This window comes from Lepisosteus oculatus, chromosome 17, assembly GCF_040954835.1.
Source record: "Lepisosteus oculatus isolate fLepOcu1 chromosome 17, fLepOcu1.hap2, whole genome shotgun sequence".
Classification (NCBI taxonomy): domain Eukaryota; kingdom Metazoa; phylum Chordata; class Actinopteri; order Semionotiformes; family Lepisosteidae; genus Lepisosteus; species Lepisosteus oculatus.
In genome coordinates this window covers 16,846,299-16,865,954 of record NC_090712.1, presented here as the reverse complement: position 1 = coordinate 16,865,954, position 19,656 = coordinate 16,846,299, and the positions used below count along the sequence as shown (strand labels likewise).

Genomic DNA, 19,656 nt, shown 5'->3' with positions numbered 1-19,656 from the left:
ACACATATTAGCCCTGAGAATTGCTAACAAACCTGAGGTTACACATTACACCCAGGAACGTACTCATGAAAGAGCTCAGTTATATAGCTGGAGGCAAGACCTTTTAGGATCTTATAGGTTAAAGAGTTCTTATACAGATACTGTACCATTACGTTATGAAATGCCTTTGTTATTTATCAGGATCCTTAAAAAATTAATGTGTAATCTGTATTCTGGTTGGTGATCACAACATCTCAATGTAAACTAATTGAACATTTTTACCAGTCTGATTAAGATGTGTTCCTAATCATCAACATTTGTTCTTCTTCACACAACCATAAAGCTAAAAGCAGACTTCTTGTAATACCCCAAAAAAACACATATCAGGATTAACAGAAGAGTTTAAAACAAAATGGCTAGGATTTCAGTAAAAAATCATCACAGATTAAAAACATCCTATTATTTATGTATGAAGAAAAGGAAAATTGAGCGAACAGGGCAAAATGTATAGCTTTTGCACTATAGAGAACACCTTTATATTTAGAAAATGGATTCTGTAGTTTGATTATAATTGATATTTCAGGATTGTTGCCAGAATGGACTGACTAGATACACGTCTATTGTTACATAAAGCACCAGGATGAAGAGTAATACTCAAGAACAGGAAACGGCTGTAAGCCAGGTGTTCGTTATACATGAGTGATATTCTAAGACTTGCCAAATTATGAACAACCCTTGTACAGTATAAAGCCTTGCTAGGTACTTATTACCTGTAGTCAGTAGTACTCAACTAGTATATAATAGTCAGTGTTGATTTTTGGCGAGTGTTATTTTTTTACCTGTAGTAGTTCTTGTTTTTCGTAATATCGGAGACAGTAAAATAAAAGGAGTAAGGATAAAAAGAATAATACCACATTAGTCCTTAGTAGACAGAGTTTTGCAATGACCTCATCACTGGATCACTGGATTCAGACTGGCAAGGCTGTGATGAGACTATGCTGCCTATTTCAAATTTGATTTAAAATACAAGCGTGTAGCAGCTCTGAACAGCTACTGTGAGCCCCTGGCCGTCTACTTCTCCTACAGTGTGAAGCACATAATGTGTTCTCATGTTTCCAATTATGTAAGGAGATAAGTACAGTCATTTATTGAAGTATAATGAAATATATTAGCATTTAACAAGTAGCAAGACATCTTTCAGTATTTTGAAGTGTTTGAAGTTTGCTGTAGAATTGAACTGCTTTCCTCTAAGATGAGATCAAATGGCGAATGCTGTGGATGTTACTACTGTACACACTTCCTCACACAAACACACAGTAACACTTCCACTTTTTCTCCTTGCTGCTATAGGGAGAAATTATGCCTGCTTATTAGTATCATTCTCCTTCGGTCCACCAGGAATGAAAGTGAGCCTCTTTGTTCGAATATAGTAATATGATATGTTCTCTCATATCATATCTCATGTTTTATCATGCTGTTCGGAGCTTCTAGGTAAACACCCCCAAAATGTATTAAAAATAAACATTTTGGAATGTACTCATTCTCAAAATGGAATGTGGAGTATTGAGGAAAATTGAATACTACTTGTATGGTCATGTGTAAAATTTCAGAAAGAAGTGCCAAGCATTAAAGTAAAATATGTTATTTATTAAATATTGTCTTGGGTCTAAATCCAATAAATGTGATAAGCCTTTGCATTTATACTGTATACATACATGCATTTAAAAACAACAAAATTCTGCCTAGATGTGTATCTGACAGTACTGCTTAGTGAAAGATGCATGAACTAATTTCAGCATTAACTGAAATCCTTGTCATTTTGTGACAGAATTCCATGCCTCCCCATTTCCAAGGTACATTCCAAGCATATAGTCCTTTGAAGAACCGTGTAACAGTTTTCTGTGCTTGCAGACTTTTGATATATCAAAACTAATGCTGATTGGCGTGAAGTCTGTATATAGTAGCATACGTTTGCCATGGCCACCAGCTAGGAGGTGTTTTCTCTCGTAAAACCTCAATTAAAATATCTGAACTAAAATGAAAGCAAAGTGAGATTGTAAGCAAGTTCAGATGTGGCAGCATAGGGGAGAAGTGCTCTGAAAGCTTTGCAGCAGTTTCAGAGGTTTTCCTTTGGAGAGACTGAGGTGTTTGTATTTAGGACTATAGAAAATGGAGACTGGTGAAGGTAGCTGATGTAGAACATGTACAGTATAGTACCACTTGAGCATGAGGAAGAGTGCAGAGATTTGCGATTTGAGCTGGATCTCTGCGTTTATAGAGAGTGCCAAGTCAGATCACCCTAGAAGTAATTTGTGAAAATCTATTCCATGAAGCTGCCATACTATAGGCCCTCTGCAAATGTACTTGAATAGGATTCGAAGTTTTTTTCTTTCGATTTGTGTTTTACAGGAAACCCTCAGTTTAACAGACTTTTGGATTTAATTAATGATTTTGTCTGTAAAAGAAATGAAATATTAAAACAAGGTTAAATAAATACATCAAAGATTTAAAGTTCAGAAATATCAATTATGCCCTATAGAGGTAGGTCAGTTGCTTTTGATGGGGGTTGTTTGTGTTTCATATGCTTTAGCAAATTTTACACAGTATATTTACGACACGTGAAATTGAGACCTTGTGTATTAGTGATGAAAGGGCCAGAAACTATTTTCATTAAGTGTGTTGATTGCAATTGTTAAATAAATAAGTCAAAAGATCCAGGATGCATACATACTGTATATTGATATCATGTAATAGTGTTTTTGGGCTTATAAACCACCATAAAAGACATTGGATAATAATGGACACCCCTTCCCTCTACTAGTCCTTTACTGTACTGATTTTTGTAATTAACCCCTGTCATTCTCTTGATACCTTTCTCTGTCGTTATCGCTGCTGTAACTGTCGGTTAAGTCTTGGGTCACTCTTGAGTGATAGCAGGGTGGTTCTGTTACATATCCTACCAGTGCGCTGAATGCAGGGTGCTCTCAAATATCTGTGAACCAAAGCTTCTTTTTTCGTACACTGCTATGCGTATTGAAGTAACAACATACAGATCATATGGTATGAGTAAAACGGTTGAGAGAGGGTGAGTTGTTTTGCACAGGAGTTAATGACTTCTTGTTTCTCTTAACAGGATTGGCAGAGACTAGAATGCTGTGTAGCCCAGTGTCTTGCAGATTTTAAAGTGCCTTCCCTTTTGTCCAGCCGTGGGAGTTAAAATATCATGAAGCCTGAAAGACGCCTGTGCTAGACATTTTGCATTCATCTGCATTGTGTACTGTCTCATACTCTATGGAAACAAACAAAAAAGATCATTAACGTTTATGGTTTTATCAGGCAAAGCATGCTCACTTTTTTAAATGGTTCCCATTTAAAATTCCATTTGTTTTCTAAAATATTGTTCCTGTGGGGAAAGGCAACTTACTTTTACTCCTCTCTTTGGTTTTTATTTCCACAGCAAGTTGATGTGGAAAAATGGGTAGGTCTGCCTTTATTCACCCAGTTAAGCCATCCCAAATTCACAATCTCCATTCATTCCTGCTTGCATAATACTAGCATAATATAACGCTGGGCAATATTCTAACGACACGCCCCATGAGGAATCTAGCTCGATATAACATTGCCAATGTGTGGACAATGTTGTATGTGTTTACTTATTTCACAGTCTTGACATAATATCAGTACAAGTAAAACAAACTGCTTGAGAAAATTGTAGTATTTTAAATGTCTAGATTTTGGTGGTGGCAAATATTTTCTGTCTGTACATTAAAAGAAACTATTAAGTATTATGTATCCATTATCTAAGTCTCTAGATTTTGGAGAGAAATTCCCCATATAATCTTCCAGATATTCTGGAAGAAAGTCTTGATACAGATCAGTAGTATAAAAGTCCTGTTCTAGTGGTACAAATGTTCTCTTTTGAATGCTGTACAGAAGCAGAATCTGTATTTGATGAGAATCAAATGGCTTCATGATTCAATGTTTGATGACTTTAGCATATTGCCCACATTAACTGGAAGACAGAATTATGGGGACACTTGTGAATTGTACTGAAATATTTTTAATAAAGAAAAACTATATAGCCCATTCTCGTTGAGTTCATTATGCATTTCAAATGAAAACATGGCAGTATTTGTTGCGGTATTAATCAAAATATCATCAGAATTAAAAGAGAAGCTAGACTGATTGCTTGAATTCAAAGTCTAATTGTTCCTTAACCAGCACTGTTGAATGCTGGTTTCAGTTCTTCAAAGAACTGAACTCATCAAAGGAAGCAATGAAGACACTGCAGCTCTTGAAAGACCAATGGAGAGCAATGCTGTGGGTAAAATGTTTGACAATTTCATCTTTAAAGAGAAAGATCATATGTATACAGTATGAGAAGAAAAACACTGATTAATGTGTTATACTTACACTGAGACGTGGAAACTGTCCTTCAAAGCTATGGATTTGTTTTCACATACAAATGATAAATAATAAAGGAACATGTGTTAATGAATATTACACTGCATGTTCATTTTTCAGTATTGTGCAATATTCCCAGTAAGGTAATTAGTAAGTGAAGATTTTTTTTAACATGAAACCATCCTGTACACATCCTGAAACAAACAGCAACAGCCAACCAGCATATCATAAAACTGATATGCTGTTCTCCACAGTTGTCTTACTGTATTTTAACCCCAATGAGTTTGATAGGAGTAAAGAAGATTAAGACAATATAATATATAAGATGAGGCATGATTAGTATGATCAGACAATGCACTGTTAAATTTGACTGCAGAACATCTACAGTAGATTATGGCCAGCAAAACATATCCTCTAATGGATTTTCCTTTGAGACTGTTAAGAAATGTTGATATAACTTCATGGTTTGATATTCTTCCAATCATGTATTTCAGAGATTTCTGTGTGTCTCCATAATTTTGTCAACTCGTATATCTGAAAGAAATACAGCCCAATGCTCTAATGAGGAATATCATTGCAGAACTCACGCTGGAATTAGATTTGCATTAATATTTACAGCTCAGGTGGACACTCCAGTCCAGCAGGCTCTTGTTCTGATGATACTCAATTTTTCCTGACGTGTTAGTGTGGATTGAAGCCAGTGTTGGAAGGATTGAATATTAAAGAGCACGGAGTATGGATTTGATTATGTAAGGATTTTATTCATTATTTTAATCATATTACACTTAGAAAGTCTGTTTTTTACTCATTTTGTTTTCATGACTCCCCTTGGGTTTACTGGTTTTACAGTACATATTCTTATTTGTTTGGCTGCTATAGTACAGGTACACAAGGCTAGAAACAGTGTTCAATTGTGGAAGAATTAAGATAAGATAAGGTCACTTTATTGGTTAAGGGCCTTGCTCAGGGGCCCAACAAAGTAGGATTCCTCTACTGGCTCCGGGATTTGAACCAGCAACCTTCCAGCCACAGGTGCTGATCCTTAGCCACAGTGCCACCACTCCCGCCAATTGTAATTATTCCTGGAATTAAAACCCAATAAATTATAGAGATTTTGATCCCGTATCCTGTGCTAGACTGTAAAATATATTTCCAAATGCAGGTACAACTTTAAACTGCATACAGTACAGTCATGATACACAGTACTGAGGTTGTAAACCTCTAATTGAGGAAACATGGTACTGTCCATTTAGACTGCGAGTGCTCTCACATTAAAAGCAGAAGATTCAATGATTTGTTTCCTTAGAAAGAAGAAAATAAAGCTTTTCATGCACTTAACCTTGTGCAGAAAGTCCCCCAAAGCATGTGTATGGATAGGTTTAAGCTTATAATGTTGGCCTTCCCTTAAATGCTCAATTTTTTTATTTGTATTTCCCTGTCTTTATCTCCAGAGAGAGCCGTACTGATGCCTGACCTTTATTTCTCAGCATTTTAGAAAATTGTGAACTGTGTTTCAACAATCTGTAGACTGAAAATGAAGATAGTTAGGGAATACTTTTTTGAATATATGGATCTTTCTTAATTATAAAGACACATAGAAATGTATGTACAGTATAAATAGTCCAGCAAACTCACACACACACCTAACCCTTTTCTTATCTTGCAGTTGAAAACTAATAAATAATATGAATTTAGTCTAGGAAATACTTTGTTACAAGTTAGAATTCATTGATGCTCCTTGCTCTTTGGTATGAATTCCTGGGAATAAAGGTGAAATATGGTGCTCTCGGTTAAAAAACAAGTTAATGTTGGATCAGTTAATGCATGTCTACAGTATATGTACGGTACTGGAATGCATTTATTGCAGCATTGTGCTCTATAAGTGTGTCTTTTTGTTCTGTGTTTAGCTAAGATACCCCTGTAGATTTGACAGTGATAGTGCTGTGTTTTCTCTGTGGATACACTGTACATGTACTCTGATAAACAAGTCCACGTGTACATTTTCCTCTGGTTACCAGTTTCAGGGATGTGCCATGTGAATATGTTAGCCCTCTACTACTTTTTTATCAGGGGATTGTGATTCTACCATCAACAAAAATGGGTTTTTAAGAAAGACCAGTCAAAAAAAATCTTTATTGATCTTTAATTTTAATTTAATCTTTATCTCAACACCTTTATTTGATCAACCATCATCTAACAGTATCTTAAGAGCAGAAAAAACTGTAAAGCGTCACTTAGGCTGTTATTAAGCAAAGTGATGACTTTAGAGTTGAGTCACCCTAAAGTGTGGAAACAGGAGATAGGGGAACTAGACACTGAAGTGCTCAGTTGTCAAAGGCATTTGAAAAGGAGAGCAGTAGTTATGATACCTGATAATCAAGTGCTTCCTTCACATTTTTGTATGATATTTTGAACTGGTGTGATTACATGTGCGCAGTTGTTCACCTCATTGTAATTTTCATTTTAAAATACTGTACAATAGATTTTTCAGAGTGACAATGGAAGCAGTTTCCTTGTGTCAGCTGTGGTGAGATTCACCACTGTTCACTCTCCTGGTTCCTGTTCACGAATAATGACTGTAAAAATGATGGAAACGTTTTTCTGTATACAATGATGTATTATCCAGGCATGTCCGAAATAATACCCTCCATCACATACAGACCATTTTTAAAATCGTTTTGTTTCAGGTAAAAGTGAAGTTTTAATTACCTGTCAGTTTTTCCTAATATCCTTGTGCACTTTAGAAACCATTTTCTGTACTTGTTTCTGTTAAATCTGTATTCTTTTCTATTTTTCACGCCTTGACAGAAATTCATGATGAAGGTAGGTTTCTTGACACTCTTCTCTACCCCTCCTTCCCAGTTCCTTGCATCTCGCCTGGCCTTTCCCAAAGGCAACACCTCACATCTGTTGCTACCTTATGGAGTGTCTTTTGTTGATGAATTGTCTGTGTGCTTCTCATTTAGATAATCATGCCATTATTGATATCCCATGCTGCCTCATAGTCAGCCTTGTGATAAATTGTGTGGCACATTGTGTTGTTCACCAGCTGTGTTTCACTTGAGAATTGACATAGTCTCTTTGCTCCTTAACTGCAGCTCTTTGTCTCTCTGACCCACTAACGTATTGACCAATTTAGTCATGACTGCATCAGAAAAATGTGCACAACTGTTGACTGCAATTTGGTTTTTGTCAGCTTCACCCTTAAGAAATGCGCATTGAGTGAATGTTTGAAGATCAGGGTGTCACTTCTCCTGCTCCTTCTCTGTCCTGTCCCTAGTTTCCAGTCTGCTGTCCTTCCTGTCCCTCTCTTTCCCTTGGGCTATATATTTCCGGGTCTTGCATTCTGTCCTCGCTCAGCATTGACGTTCGGATGTCCTGAGACCCGCCTAGCACCAGGGTGCCCCACGTCCGCTCCCTGAGGGCATAGGTTTCTATACGGCACTCCTGAACTCTTTGCACTAATGAGCCCGGGCCTTTTTCCCGTCCCGCCGCTACGCATATGGGTCTTTTTCCGCTCTCCTGCTCCCCACGGTTAGTCCCTTTGGACGTCCGTGACACAGGGCATTTCCTGGGATCACAAATTCTATTCAGTACCGGAAATAGTTTTACTGCAGTAATTCAGCGATGCAAAAACTTTGAGAAAGTTGTTTTCTGCTGTAAAAGACCATGTAATTCTAGAGATGGAGAGAAGCAAAAAAATATTTGAGTGTGTCCTTCAATGTAATGACAGTTAATAATTATTCTAGGTAGAGAGTGGGATAAGCAAGCGCCTCTGATATTTGGGAAGCTGGAGAAACACTGTATTTCTCTGAAATGTAAAATCTGTGTGGAAGTAACTAAAAGAGCCCCATTGTGTAGTTTCCAGTACACTGCATATTTGATTGAAATAAAACACTGAAGCATACTTTAGCTTCATCTTGAAAAATAAGAACATAATAAAGATTACAAATGAGATAAAGCCCTTTAGCTTATTTTATGTGCTCGGTCACTAATAGCTAATTGATCCAAAGCCAGCTGTTTCTTCAAAGATCCGAGGGAATGAGCTTCAAAAACAGAGCCAGGTGCGGTATGAAGTTTCCGGCCGGCTCAAATAGGTGTTTTAATGGACAAAGATTTTACTTGCGCTTTGGAGTTTCAAATGATTAAAATAATTTGATGAAGTGCTTGCTTACTGCTCTTAACAGTATGTTTCTAATGGAGACCTAAAATTCCTGATTTTGCGCTGTCACATTCAATTACTTTTACTATTACTATGGACACACTGCAGTAGAGCAACACCTGCGAGCTCTAATTAGACAGGATACAGGGTCAATTTAAAACCCACTGATGTCCTCCCAATGGGTATTAGTATAGCAAAATGTTGTGATTTGGTGCAGTTTCCTCTTTATTACTAGTGACCTTCCTGTTTGCATGTAGCAGAAACATACTTAACATTTAGAATTGATTTTATTTGAGCAAATTGTTACTAGTGACCTAAAATATCTATCCATCAGTCTATCCCTTTTCTAATCTCTTCATCCAGTTTAGGTTTACATGAGAGCTGGAGCCTCTCTTACTAACCAGTGGGTGCAAAGCAGGACACTCCCTGAACGGGACGCCTGTCCACCACAGGGCACAAACACAGACACACACACACTCACACCAGAGCCAGTTTTTCCAGAAGCCAATTAACCTACCAGTCTGTGTTTGGACTGGGAGGAGACTGGAGCATCCAGAGGAAACCCATACAAAGATGGGGAGATCACACAAACTCCACACACGCCGCATCTCAGGAATCGAACCCCAGGACTCCAGTACTGCTAACTAACTGCTGCTGTCCTAAAATATCCTTTGTTAGCAATTAGTAATGATAATAATCTTTTATTTTATATAGCGCCTTTCATGGTATATATCATCTTAAGGCGCGGTACAATAAAACAACCAAACAAAAGAGACAAGTACACACAAATGAAACTTGGGAATCAAAGAGGATTCAGCACAAGGGTATTGCAATCAGTTTGAAGGTAGGATTTGGAAGTCCTGTCTGACTTGCAAGACCTAATATGAGCTAAGCACGCCCTGCCAGTGTTCAGAGCCATGCACTGGGAACTGGGAGCCAGATCTTCCAATGTTGACATACAGTAGGTGTAGCAGTTCACTAATGTACTCAGGACCAAAGCAGTTGGAGTCGATATCATTAAGACAATTATATCTACTGTACTTGTGTGGAGTGTTCCGCCAGATGGGTTGGAAGTGAGTTTTCCCAACCAAATGAGATTACTACAATATGGATCAATGGAATTGCTGTGCCAGTGGAATTACTGTGGATCACAGGAACCAATGATGCAAAATGGCCTTTACATGCAGCTGTTTTTATTAGAAAGAAATTAAACTTAGTCGTTAATTTTGTTTAGTAAGAAAATAAGATTATGTTCATGCACTAAAAAGGTTATGTAGTTTTATTTCCAGAAATATAATCTATCATTTAATTTTTAAACCACAAACCACCTACTTAAAAATTACTTTTTTTCATTACTGTTTTTCCATTACACTTACTGTATATTCTCTGTCCTGTGGAAACACATAATATTTTTATTCTGCACAACAAGCTAAATTATTTTTGAGATACATTACTCTAGCGGTATAGGCCCAGTTACACAATGGCTGCTATCTAAAGGATAGGAGCATTATCTGAAAGGTTCCAGAATTAAAGACCAAACAAATATTGGTCCATGGAGTAATAAAATAAGGTTCCTTGGTTTACAGCTGAGCTGATTTGCTGGATTGAAATTAATTACCATCCTTGATTCATTAAAAGTGCAGCTCTTATTTGCATAAACCTGCACACGACTGGTGTTTCAGATACTCCACAGATTTTATTTTACACAATCACTTGCTTTGGTTCAGGGGTGCGATTTGACTTTTCAGAGGTGCAGAGAATGAATGGATTTTATTTTACACTAAAAGTGCATCCTGAAAAACTGACATTGAATTACAGTGTCTGATTCTACACAAAATGAAGAGATGCGTACAGTATGCTCTGTTAAACCGATCTGTGTGAACGTACAAAAATCAGTATGTACTGTAAACACAAATGCTGGCAGGGCATCTGCGGTTTTCATTTTGAAACTGCTGTAGCGCCGGGGAACCTTTATAAATCAAAAGGAACATAAGCTGGAACGTTGCCACTTGATCTCAGGAGGAGTGGCACCGGTTCAGGCTTCTGTCTAAGCAAATTGCTTTTTTTTTTAACAGACCGCACAAGGGGGTGGACACAGAACCCTGCTGTATGGACACGCAGTGCTGCTCAGGCATTCCTACAGTGGAATGGTGAGTTGTCTGGACTGTGCATGAGGATAAACCGCTGTCTGTTTAATATGAACGTCACCAGCACGGACAGAAGGGTTTGTCTGGTTTCACTCTTCACATCTCATCACTTCACCCGCTGTTTTAAGCTCAGGTGATGCATTTCATCTTCTTATTTTGGGCTCACACCACATCACTGGCGGTGTCTGTTTGAAGACACAGGAAGAATGAGAACCGCTGTTGCCGTTTATCGTCGGACAAGCTGCGAGCTCCGCAGTGCCTTTTATGCGTGGTTAACAGTGTGTGGAGAAGTGGCGTCTCTCATGTCGCTGCAAGCTTGCAGGCACCCAGCAGGTCCCAGGGCTCACTGGCTCTGGTCTAGCCCTTCCAGCCCTAGCTGGATGCTCAGCCTGTCTTCTGAGCAAGTGTCTTCCTCAGAGTAGCCACTTGGGGGCCTCCAGAGCAAGTCTCAATGCAATAAGCCTTAGGGATTCTGCCTTAATAAAAAGCTCCGTTGATCTGAATCTAAAAAAAGACTAATCCTACTGGTCGTGCTGCAGAATGTGTTTTGTGCTGCACTCATAAATATTACTATTATTGTAATTTTGCATTTAACATACAGTATGGGGTATAATGACTCATGTGAAAAATAAATAGCCTGATGGAATCTGTGCTTCTGACAACTGAACAGACAAGGTGGGGCTGAGTGGTCATCTTGGTCTGTGTAACTTTTGTATATTCCAAAGACACCTAATTTAAGAAACTGTTTGGAGTTTTAAACAGACAGTCTGTAGACTTCTATGTTTTATTTTTCTTACTCTAGTTTCGATCAGAACTGAATTTCTTTTAAGAAGATTGTGGTACACAGTCACTGGATTTACACTTCAAATATTTTCTTCTTACTTTTCATTTCAGTATCTTTGTTGTTTATCCACATCACGTTCTTCAACGGATAAACTGGCTTTTGATGTTGGATTGCAGGAAAATACAACAGGTATGACAGAAATTCGACACATCTCATGTACTACAGTGTGATATCAACTCTGGGACCAGCTATTATGTGGTATGAAGTCGTCTTCAAAGCAGTATGCAAACAGTCTGTGTCTGGGCTAGATGAGCTGCCAGTCGTAACTAGAATACAGCATGTGTAGCCTTGCTCTGGAGATGTCCTTTAATAGGGTAGGACAATATAGAAATAAATGTTTTGGATGAATGGTACTATACTTCAGACGGTATTGATATGGATGCCTAAGAGATTAGAAAATTCAGTCAGCACAGATCAAAATTTCCATGTATGTCTCAATGTTCCTATAAAGTAGGGTTTTGTAGCTGTTTAATTGGACTGACTTGTTGCTGGGCTGATAGATATATACTGAACCGAAGAGAGTTCTGTTTCCATTGCCTTCTGTTCGATCTCCTGGTGCAGCCAGAAGATGAAGGGTAGCTAACTGCAGGCGTCCTGTAACAGCACTCCCCTGAATAACCTGACTGGTAGAGGTGACTAATAACCAGACTGCTTAATGGCATTGATTTGAGGATTTTGTGTGGTTATGGCCTTCTGTTTCCAGTGATTAAACTGTGAAGAGTTTCTTAAGCGAGCAGAAGAAGAAAATGTGAATCAAAATGAAACAAAACTCAAAACTTAAGAAGAACTTGAAATCCTTAGATTAATTACTTGGTAGAAACCAAACACGATAAGCCTAATGGCATATTTTCATATGTAACCTTTGTTATGTGCTGAAAAAAATAGAATTTGTGTCTCTTAATCATCCGTTTTTATGCTCATCTCTGTGTTTCTGCGAAGACCACAAAGCAAAGGGATGTGATCACTCTAGCATGTAAAGGTAGAAGATTTTCTAATGATACACTATATATCAAATGCAATCTTCTGTTAGGTGAAGCCTGCTGGTGGACAATACATCCTGCATCCAAGCAGCGGTCAGAAGGAGAGAAAGTCAGGGTAGGAGATGACCTCATTTTGGTCAGCGTGTCTTCAGAACGGTACCTGGTGAGTACAGTACGGAGAGTAAAATGAATGTCATGTTTTAAGTGTAAAACTGTGCAAGGCTGCATGCGAGGTTACTGTACCAGAAAGAGAGAAAACCAATTGGTTCATTTTTTATTTTACTATATCTTCCCTTTTTAGAATGTTTTCGCAAATACACATCAGGTCCTGTCAAGGATTTTTGTTATTGTTTTTAAAACTATAAACTATAGAGCAGGTTATTTTAGAGTTGACATTTGGAAACACTAAACACCCGGCATGTTGGAAAGGTTTTAATGCCTGTTCAAAACAAAAGAAGGCAGGTCACCAAGTTGACAGACGGGAGACTGACAATGAAATGAAAACCTGTCACTGTGCAAAAGAAGGCAACATTCTTTCATGCGGCCTGCCATGGGCTCGATTAATGAAGAGTCGCAGGCAGACAAATTTGTAACTCCCATTATCCAGTATATCAGACCCCTGTGAAGTGCCATTATTCACACAGGAAGGAAATGCATTAAATCAGAAAGTTCAGTGAACGGTTTTAATTCTCTACCCTTATTGCTGCCTTTTCCCCCCATCTGCTCTCTTCTTCACTGCCAGAGAAGCAAGTGTTTGATATTATTTCCTCCAGTTACTGTGAGACATCATTTTCCTTGCAGCATTTGTCATATGGGAATGGAAGCCTGCATGTTGATGCAGCCTTCCAGCAAACCCTGTGGAGCGTGGCGCCGATATGCTCTGGGAGCGAAGTTGCACAAGGTTGGTGTCTATCTCTAGCTCTTGCCAAGATTCATCATGGTCTTCTTCACCTGAAAACAGATGGGATGCTTAATGTACGCCTTTCAGAGTTCAGCTCATTATAGCATTAAACAGGTGTGAAAGGGATTTCATTTTCTCTTCCATTTGTTATGCTAATAAAGCAATTCATTGAAACTCTTCTGAAAAAAAAAACTGTTGTAAGACACAAAAAAGTGCCAGAATGTAACTGGATCTACTTTTTAATGTGTTCAGTTGAATTTATGTTTAACACATTGTTGATGTGGATTGATGTGATGTGGATTTGCATTTACGCCAAGATCTTTGATAAAGGAGAGTCAGGCTGTAGGTTGAAAGACAACTGACTGCAGGAAACAGCTCTTCAATGTGCAAGAGTAGTTTTTATTTGGAAGAGCAAGTGAGTTTGTGCAATGACAGTTTGCAGACATGTGAGTTACGCAGTATGTAAAGACGTCTTCAGCTGAGGCACACTTGAGTGCTTGGTCCTAAAATAATAAGTAACCCTGTAAAACAAGCTAAAGAAGACAGGAAATCGGTCTTCCAGTTTCCTTTTCGTTTTCTTTGACTGTCTTGGGGGCCTGTTTGCCTTCCTCTCCTTGCCCTAAGCTCTTCCCACTGTTCATCCGGGCTTCTCCCTATATCTCCCTTCAGTCCCCCTTTTGTTCTGTTTCCTCCTATTTGGGGGAAGTTTGATGTGTTAAGTGGAGAGGACCAGACCTGTGCACTATCAAGTCTTCATTTCCTGCAGCAGTGAAGTCTGCAGGTGGAAATTACTGTACTGGTGTTCTGTTTCATCGATGGGACCACTCTAGTGTAAAAGATGTAGAATCTTGTTTTTTCCTTGTGAGCCAGAAGGGTGATGAAATTAATTTTGTTCAACTATTACTGCTGAAATCTCTGCTTATCCAGGTTAAAGGACGCCTTTTTATTGGTTTATATTGTCAGGTCTTTCCCTGTTGTGGAACATTTCAAACCTGTATGCCCTTGCTTCTTCTGTGCAGGATACCTCATCGGTGGAGATGTGCTGAGGTTACTGCATGGCCATATGGACGAGTGTCTCACTGTGCCATCAGGAGAGCACGGAGAGGAACAGCGAAGGTCAGAGAACGAAGGGTTAAGAGAAATCTGTTCTGGGATGAGGCTACAGCTCAGTGAGCCTGAGGAGCAGAGATCAGGGGTTTCGTGAGTGACTTGTTGGTTCCTAGTAGTTTTTCTGCAGAGGGAGGATTTACTGTGGGTTGATTAAGTCTCAGCTGATTAGATACAAAACCACCTGCATGGGTTTGTATTTGTATTTGTAGTGAGAGAGATTGGTACAGCCCTGTGAGATTTCCTTTTGTCTATAAAATGTTCATTTTGTTTTAGTAAAGGTGCATATTACCAACATAATATAAATCCCTTTATGCATAAAATATGCATCATGCTTTACTTAAATATGTGACTGAAAAATGAATAAAAGTTTACCCTGTACCTTTAAACAACAAAATAAATGATACATTTGGGAATGTTATATTGCATTGCTCTCTGTGCCCTGCAAATTATTTAAAAAATATATACTTGTTAGTTGTACGCAACAGTATTTTGAAGAACATTCTAAATATTCCAGATATGGTTTAGTTCAAAGTTAAGATGCCAACTTAATGAATTCATCATCTTTACAGCTCATGTGAAATTATACATCCTTAGAATGCAGTAGTTCAGGTGGGCAGCTGCGTCAGCATGCGTAGGCTTCAAAGGAACAAGTCATAGGTTTATTCCATGCTGAAAAGAGAAGAAAGAAAACACAACACCTGAAGAAGGCTCCACGGCCGAAACGTTGTGTTCTCTTTCTTCTTTTTTTCAGCATGGAATAAACCTATTACTTGCATCCTTACAATGGCACAGCAACTGTATTTACAAATTTAGATATGAAGTGTATTCCAAGCAAAACTGCTTTAAAGCTCTCCTAGAAAGGATTAATTTTTTATGCTGTAAACGTCTGAAAAATTGTTTCCTGCTCTTTTGCTGGGCACATTTTGAGCATTTTTCTTCATCTTTGATCCTGAGAACATAATAATACAGCAGAATAACAAAACCTATGACAACAAAACATAACCACATTTTACACAGAGTAGACCAAATGAGTTTTGTATCTAGAGCTGTGTTCAGAGGAAACCAGGATTAATGCTGCCTGCTGAACAGATGAAAAACCAGAAGAGAGATAAAAATGAGTGCATGCACGTGCATGCATGAAGATGCAAACGCTAACAGAACCTTGTCTGATAATGAAAATATTTATATGCTTTATATTCCTGCTGTTCCTGCCCAGAAAACCTGTTTGCCGCGTGCCTTTGTCTGTTGCTGATGATGCATCACTGGCGTGAGAGAGTCAGGTGTAAGATTAAGCTCCAGTTCCCCCCTCCTCAGTCCCCCAGCTATCCTCACTGAACCATGCTCATGTTCTCCACACAGAGGAAAACCTCAGGAATGAAAACATAATTCAAAGGCAGCTCTGTGCTCTCACTAGGTGCATACTAAGAGGACTCTTAAAAGGAGTAAATCACTGGTCCTTCACATTTTTGTACCACATGACAGCCCAGTGTGTTTAAGAGGTGTTAGCCTAGGCTGACTGCATTGCAGTCTCAGTCTAGTCTGCTTTCACTGCCATGCAGTCTCTCCTCCCCATACTGCTTTGCGAAATGCTTCATGTGCACGCCTAGTTTTGTGTGTCAGCTTTAAGAAGATGACTGAATTGTTTCTGAATTTCGTTTTTTTCCATTTTAATCCATTAGTGTCTCTTCCTCTGACAGCTTTCACTGTCTGACTTCATTTGATATTTGTCACCTTGTCATGCAGCATGCATTCTTTCCTGAGGTCTTTCAAGAGTCTTGATATTCCCCAGGAGGCAGTGTGTATGAGGTGTAGACACAAATGTTACTGTTACCAAGTCAGTTCTTGGGGCTTCTCAGAGTTGGAGTTGAAGATACACATTAACAGCATTAAATACTTAGAGATACTTGCTGTATCTTAATATTGAGTATCTATATAGGACAGTGTTCAGATTGTCCTGTACGCAATATAAACCTTCATTCGGGAACTGCGCTTCTCCATGGGATTCTTGGTGGTGCCACTGACAGAAGGTTTGAGAAGCATTGCAACTCCTACATTTGAAGATTCACATTTTTGTACAGAATGCATCTTGGCAAAGCAGTGAAGTGGTGGTCAGGTAGCCATCTAGTCAAAGCTGGGGTGCTCTTTCAGCATGTTGTAATTGCACATTTAAAGTTGCAAAGGAAGATTTATTCCGTGGTAGGTTTATTCAATGATGAAAGGAAAGAAAAGACCCAATGTTTTTTTCTTTAGCCACCAAATACAACACAGAGGATCCAATTATACTGTAAGTCAGAGGTGCAGTATGTTCCAAATTAATGCAACTTATAGCAAAATGACATTATTCTTTACAGATATTAATTCCCCTTTCTATGTACTGTAATTAGCTTGAAATAAATTCCCAACATGCAGTTCAGACACAGGAACATACATTTCATGTATCAATAACTCATAAAAACCAACAAATAGAAATAGACAGCATCAACATCTTCTTTCCAATAGTGACTCTGTTCACTTAATTCCTATGTGAATAGCCTCCCACTTTAAGTCACATGGGCAAAGTTTACACCCTAACAGTCCTGAACCCTCCATATTTACATGATTCATCTTATATGCCGTTTTGCTATATTTAGTGACTTTCTGGTCCCAAACCTGCATGTACTGTATACTGGGGAGCAACTGCACAATAGCATCCTTATACAGTAGCTTTATGGATGTGTAGAGAGGAACAAATAATATTAATGATGACGAACACATGATAATGAGTTAATTTGACTGTTAAATACAGTGCATTAGCTGCTACAACACTTCTTATTTCACTAAGATAAGATCACTTTATTGGCCATATACCATTTCTTGTATTAGGAATTTGTCTTTTCAGAGACCCCAGCTTGCTCTCCATGAGACACACAGACAGGGAGAGAAGCTTGGGGTCAGAGCGCAGGGTCAGCCATGGTACAGCGCCCCTAGAGCAGTTGGGGTTAAGGGCCTTCCTCAGGGGCCCGGCGGAGTAGGATTCCTCTACCAGCCTCTGGATACGAACTGGCAACCTTCCAGCCACAGGCGCAGATCCTGAGCCATGGAGCAGTTCATATTGAGTTGAGATGTAGTTTTTGAAGATGCTAACTAATTTGAAATAAAGATTGACAAGTTTGTTTTTTTTTTCTCACCAAAGTCCTTAGTCAAAGTTGTTTTAGACTGTGTTTACCTTTGTCTCTGATGCTGTTTTTTTCGAGATAGAACTGTAGGAGAAAAATAAAAAATTGGAGTAAACAGCCTGTTCAGAGAATGCAAAGGATTTTTGAAGCATATGGATTATAAAACACAAACATTTAGCATATTCTTGCTAATGTATGCACAGCACAAATTTATGTGACTGCTACAATCAAATCTGTGCATTCTCTTTGAAGTAGTACTTCATAGTGTTTCAGTCATGCATCACATTGTGTTTCTTGTATCTGTGCTGTAAGCAATATGAGGGTGCTTGAAGTCTGTGAACTTGTCCTTTGATTACGCTGAGACCATTCTGTGAGCTCGGAATTAACCTATTGGTGTGCAGGCACTCTTGGTTTTGCATATTTTCTGATTGTTTTGATCTTCTCACTGATATCTGTAATGGACTAATCAAAGGCTTGCACTGCTTCATCCATTTTTCCTGCATGCAGCAGTTACAGAAAATAGCTGATTGCAAATTAGATGTACTCATCAACGTGTAACTGGATAAATACGGCTTGAATATTGAACTGCTTAATTGTGGTGGTTGCTCTGCAGACTGATGAGTTCTTTACTTCTGTATTGGGTGATTTGTGTGCAAGACACTTTTGTTTCTTTGAGTTGCATGTAGTCTGTGAGAAGGTTACGTTGCAAAACCAGGGCAGTCACGGAAGTCTGTTCTTCAAAAAACAAAAATCGTATTTTTTGTGTTGTAGGTTGCCGCAAACCCAGTTGTAAAGGAAATGGATAGCATTCCTCTGTAGGGATATAGTGTAGCAAAGCCAGCTACCTGAGACAATGATTGCCCTCTAAGCTAGGCTTTTATTTTTCAAGACTTTGCATTTGACTACTTTGCTATTGGATTCTGTGTTCTTTTCCTGATAGTGTCACTGGTGGAGCTCCTTTTTGCCTGCGCTGCCCCTAGATAAATGTTCCTCTACAGCTATGGAAAAGCTGCTGTCCGGCCGCGACAGGCCATAAAGTATACAACAGTGTGTACAGTACTTCCAAAGCTAAAGCAATTTACCAGTAATGGCTTTCAACTATTTTCTGTTTTTCTTTTCAAATTCCTGGTGTAACATATTTAAAAGCTGTGCAACTTTGAAAAGAAGAATTTGTTGTTTCAGATTTGTACAGGAGCTGCTTTGCTCAAATTTTCTTTTAATTTAGTTCCGGCTGCAGCTGCAAGCCTATTACTGCTAGAAAAAAAAAAAACTTCCAAAGAGTCTTTAACTTATTCAGAGCCCATTAAAAATTCAGAGAGAATGCTGTCTGCAGATTTTGGCTTCATTTAAGACCGTTCGTAGCCAGCAGACATTCCCTGTGGATCCAACTAGTTTATTGCTGTGGAAGGTCATGAACGTGCCACTGCTTACGTACCTACTTCTCTGTTCAAGAGGGAAAGTAGGCTTTACAAAAGCCTCGATTGCACATTTGAACTACATCATGTTTTTGGAGTCACAGTTACCAGTAATTCATATTTCATTGATATATTCCTTAGAGGTTTGTTGTATTACAAGACTTCTCAAGAGCTCCAAGTAAAATTCATTGATACTGCACAGGACTGAATCGGGCTCAACTTTCATCTTTAAACTTAGAAGGCATGGCTATTGAAAAAAGAAGTTCCTGGTTTGGTGGTAGAAGCTAGTGACTGCTTTTGTACCACATACCAAGATATGACACTTGATGTTTGAAGTATGGTTGTAAATGAGAGGAGCCTGTTGAGCCCACCAAGCCATTTCTTGAAGGAAGCCGAGGTATCAGCTTCAACACGATGGCTGCATACCTTCTTCCTTACTTCCACAAGCCTTTGTGTAAAGAAGTGCGTAATGTTCTCAGTTTTAAATGCACTGCTTAAGTGTGCTGGTCTCTAAGACTGAAATGTGGATTGTAGTTATTTGGTGGTTCAGGGTGTGATT

General features: G+C 38.6%; 1 protein-coding gene across 1 annotated transcript in view; it reads left to right on the top strand.

The window, feature by feature from the left end:
• The window catches only part of ryr2a (ryanodine receptor 2a (cardiac)), a 195,641-nt gene that overhangs the window by 75,415 nt on the left and 100,570 nt on the right, over nucleotides 1–19,656 (top strand). Inside the window, 7 exon segments of the mRNA XM_015362834.2 lie at nucleotides 3,437–3,457; nucleotides 7,192–7,206; nucleotides 10,621–10,695; nucleotides 11,587–11,665; nucleotides 12,567–12,679; nucleotides 13,318–13,417; nucleotides 14,437–14,533. Of these exon segments, the coding sequence (XP_015218320.1) occupies nucleotides 3,437–3,457; nucleotides 7,192–7,206; nucleotides 10,621–10,695; nucleotides 11,587–11,665; nucleotides 12,567–12,679; nucleotides 13,318–13,417; nucleotides 14,437–14,533 (500 nt within the window).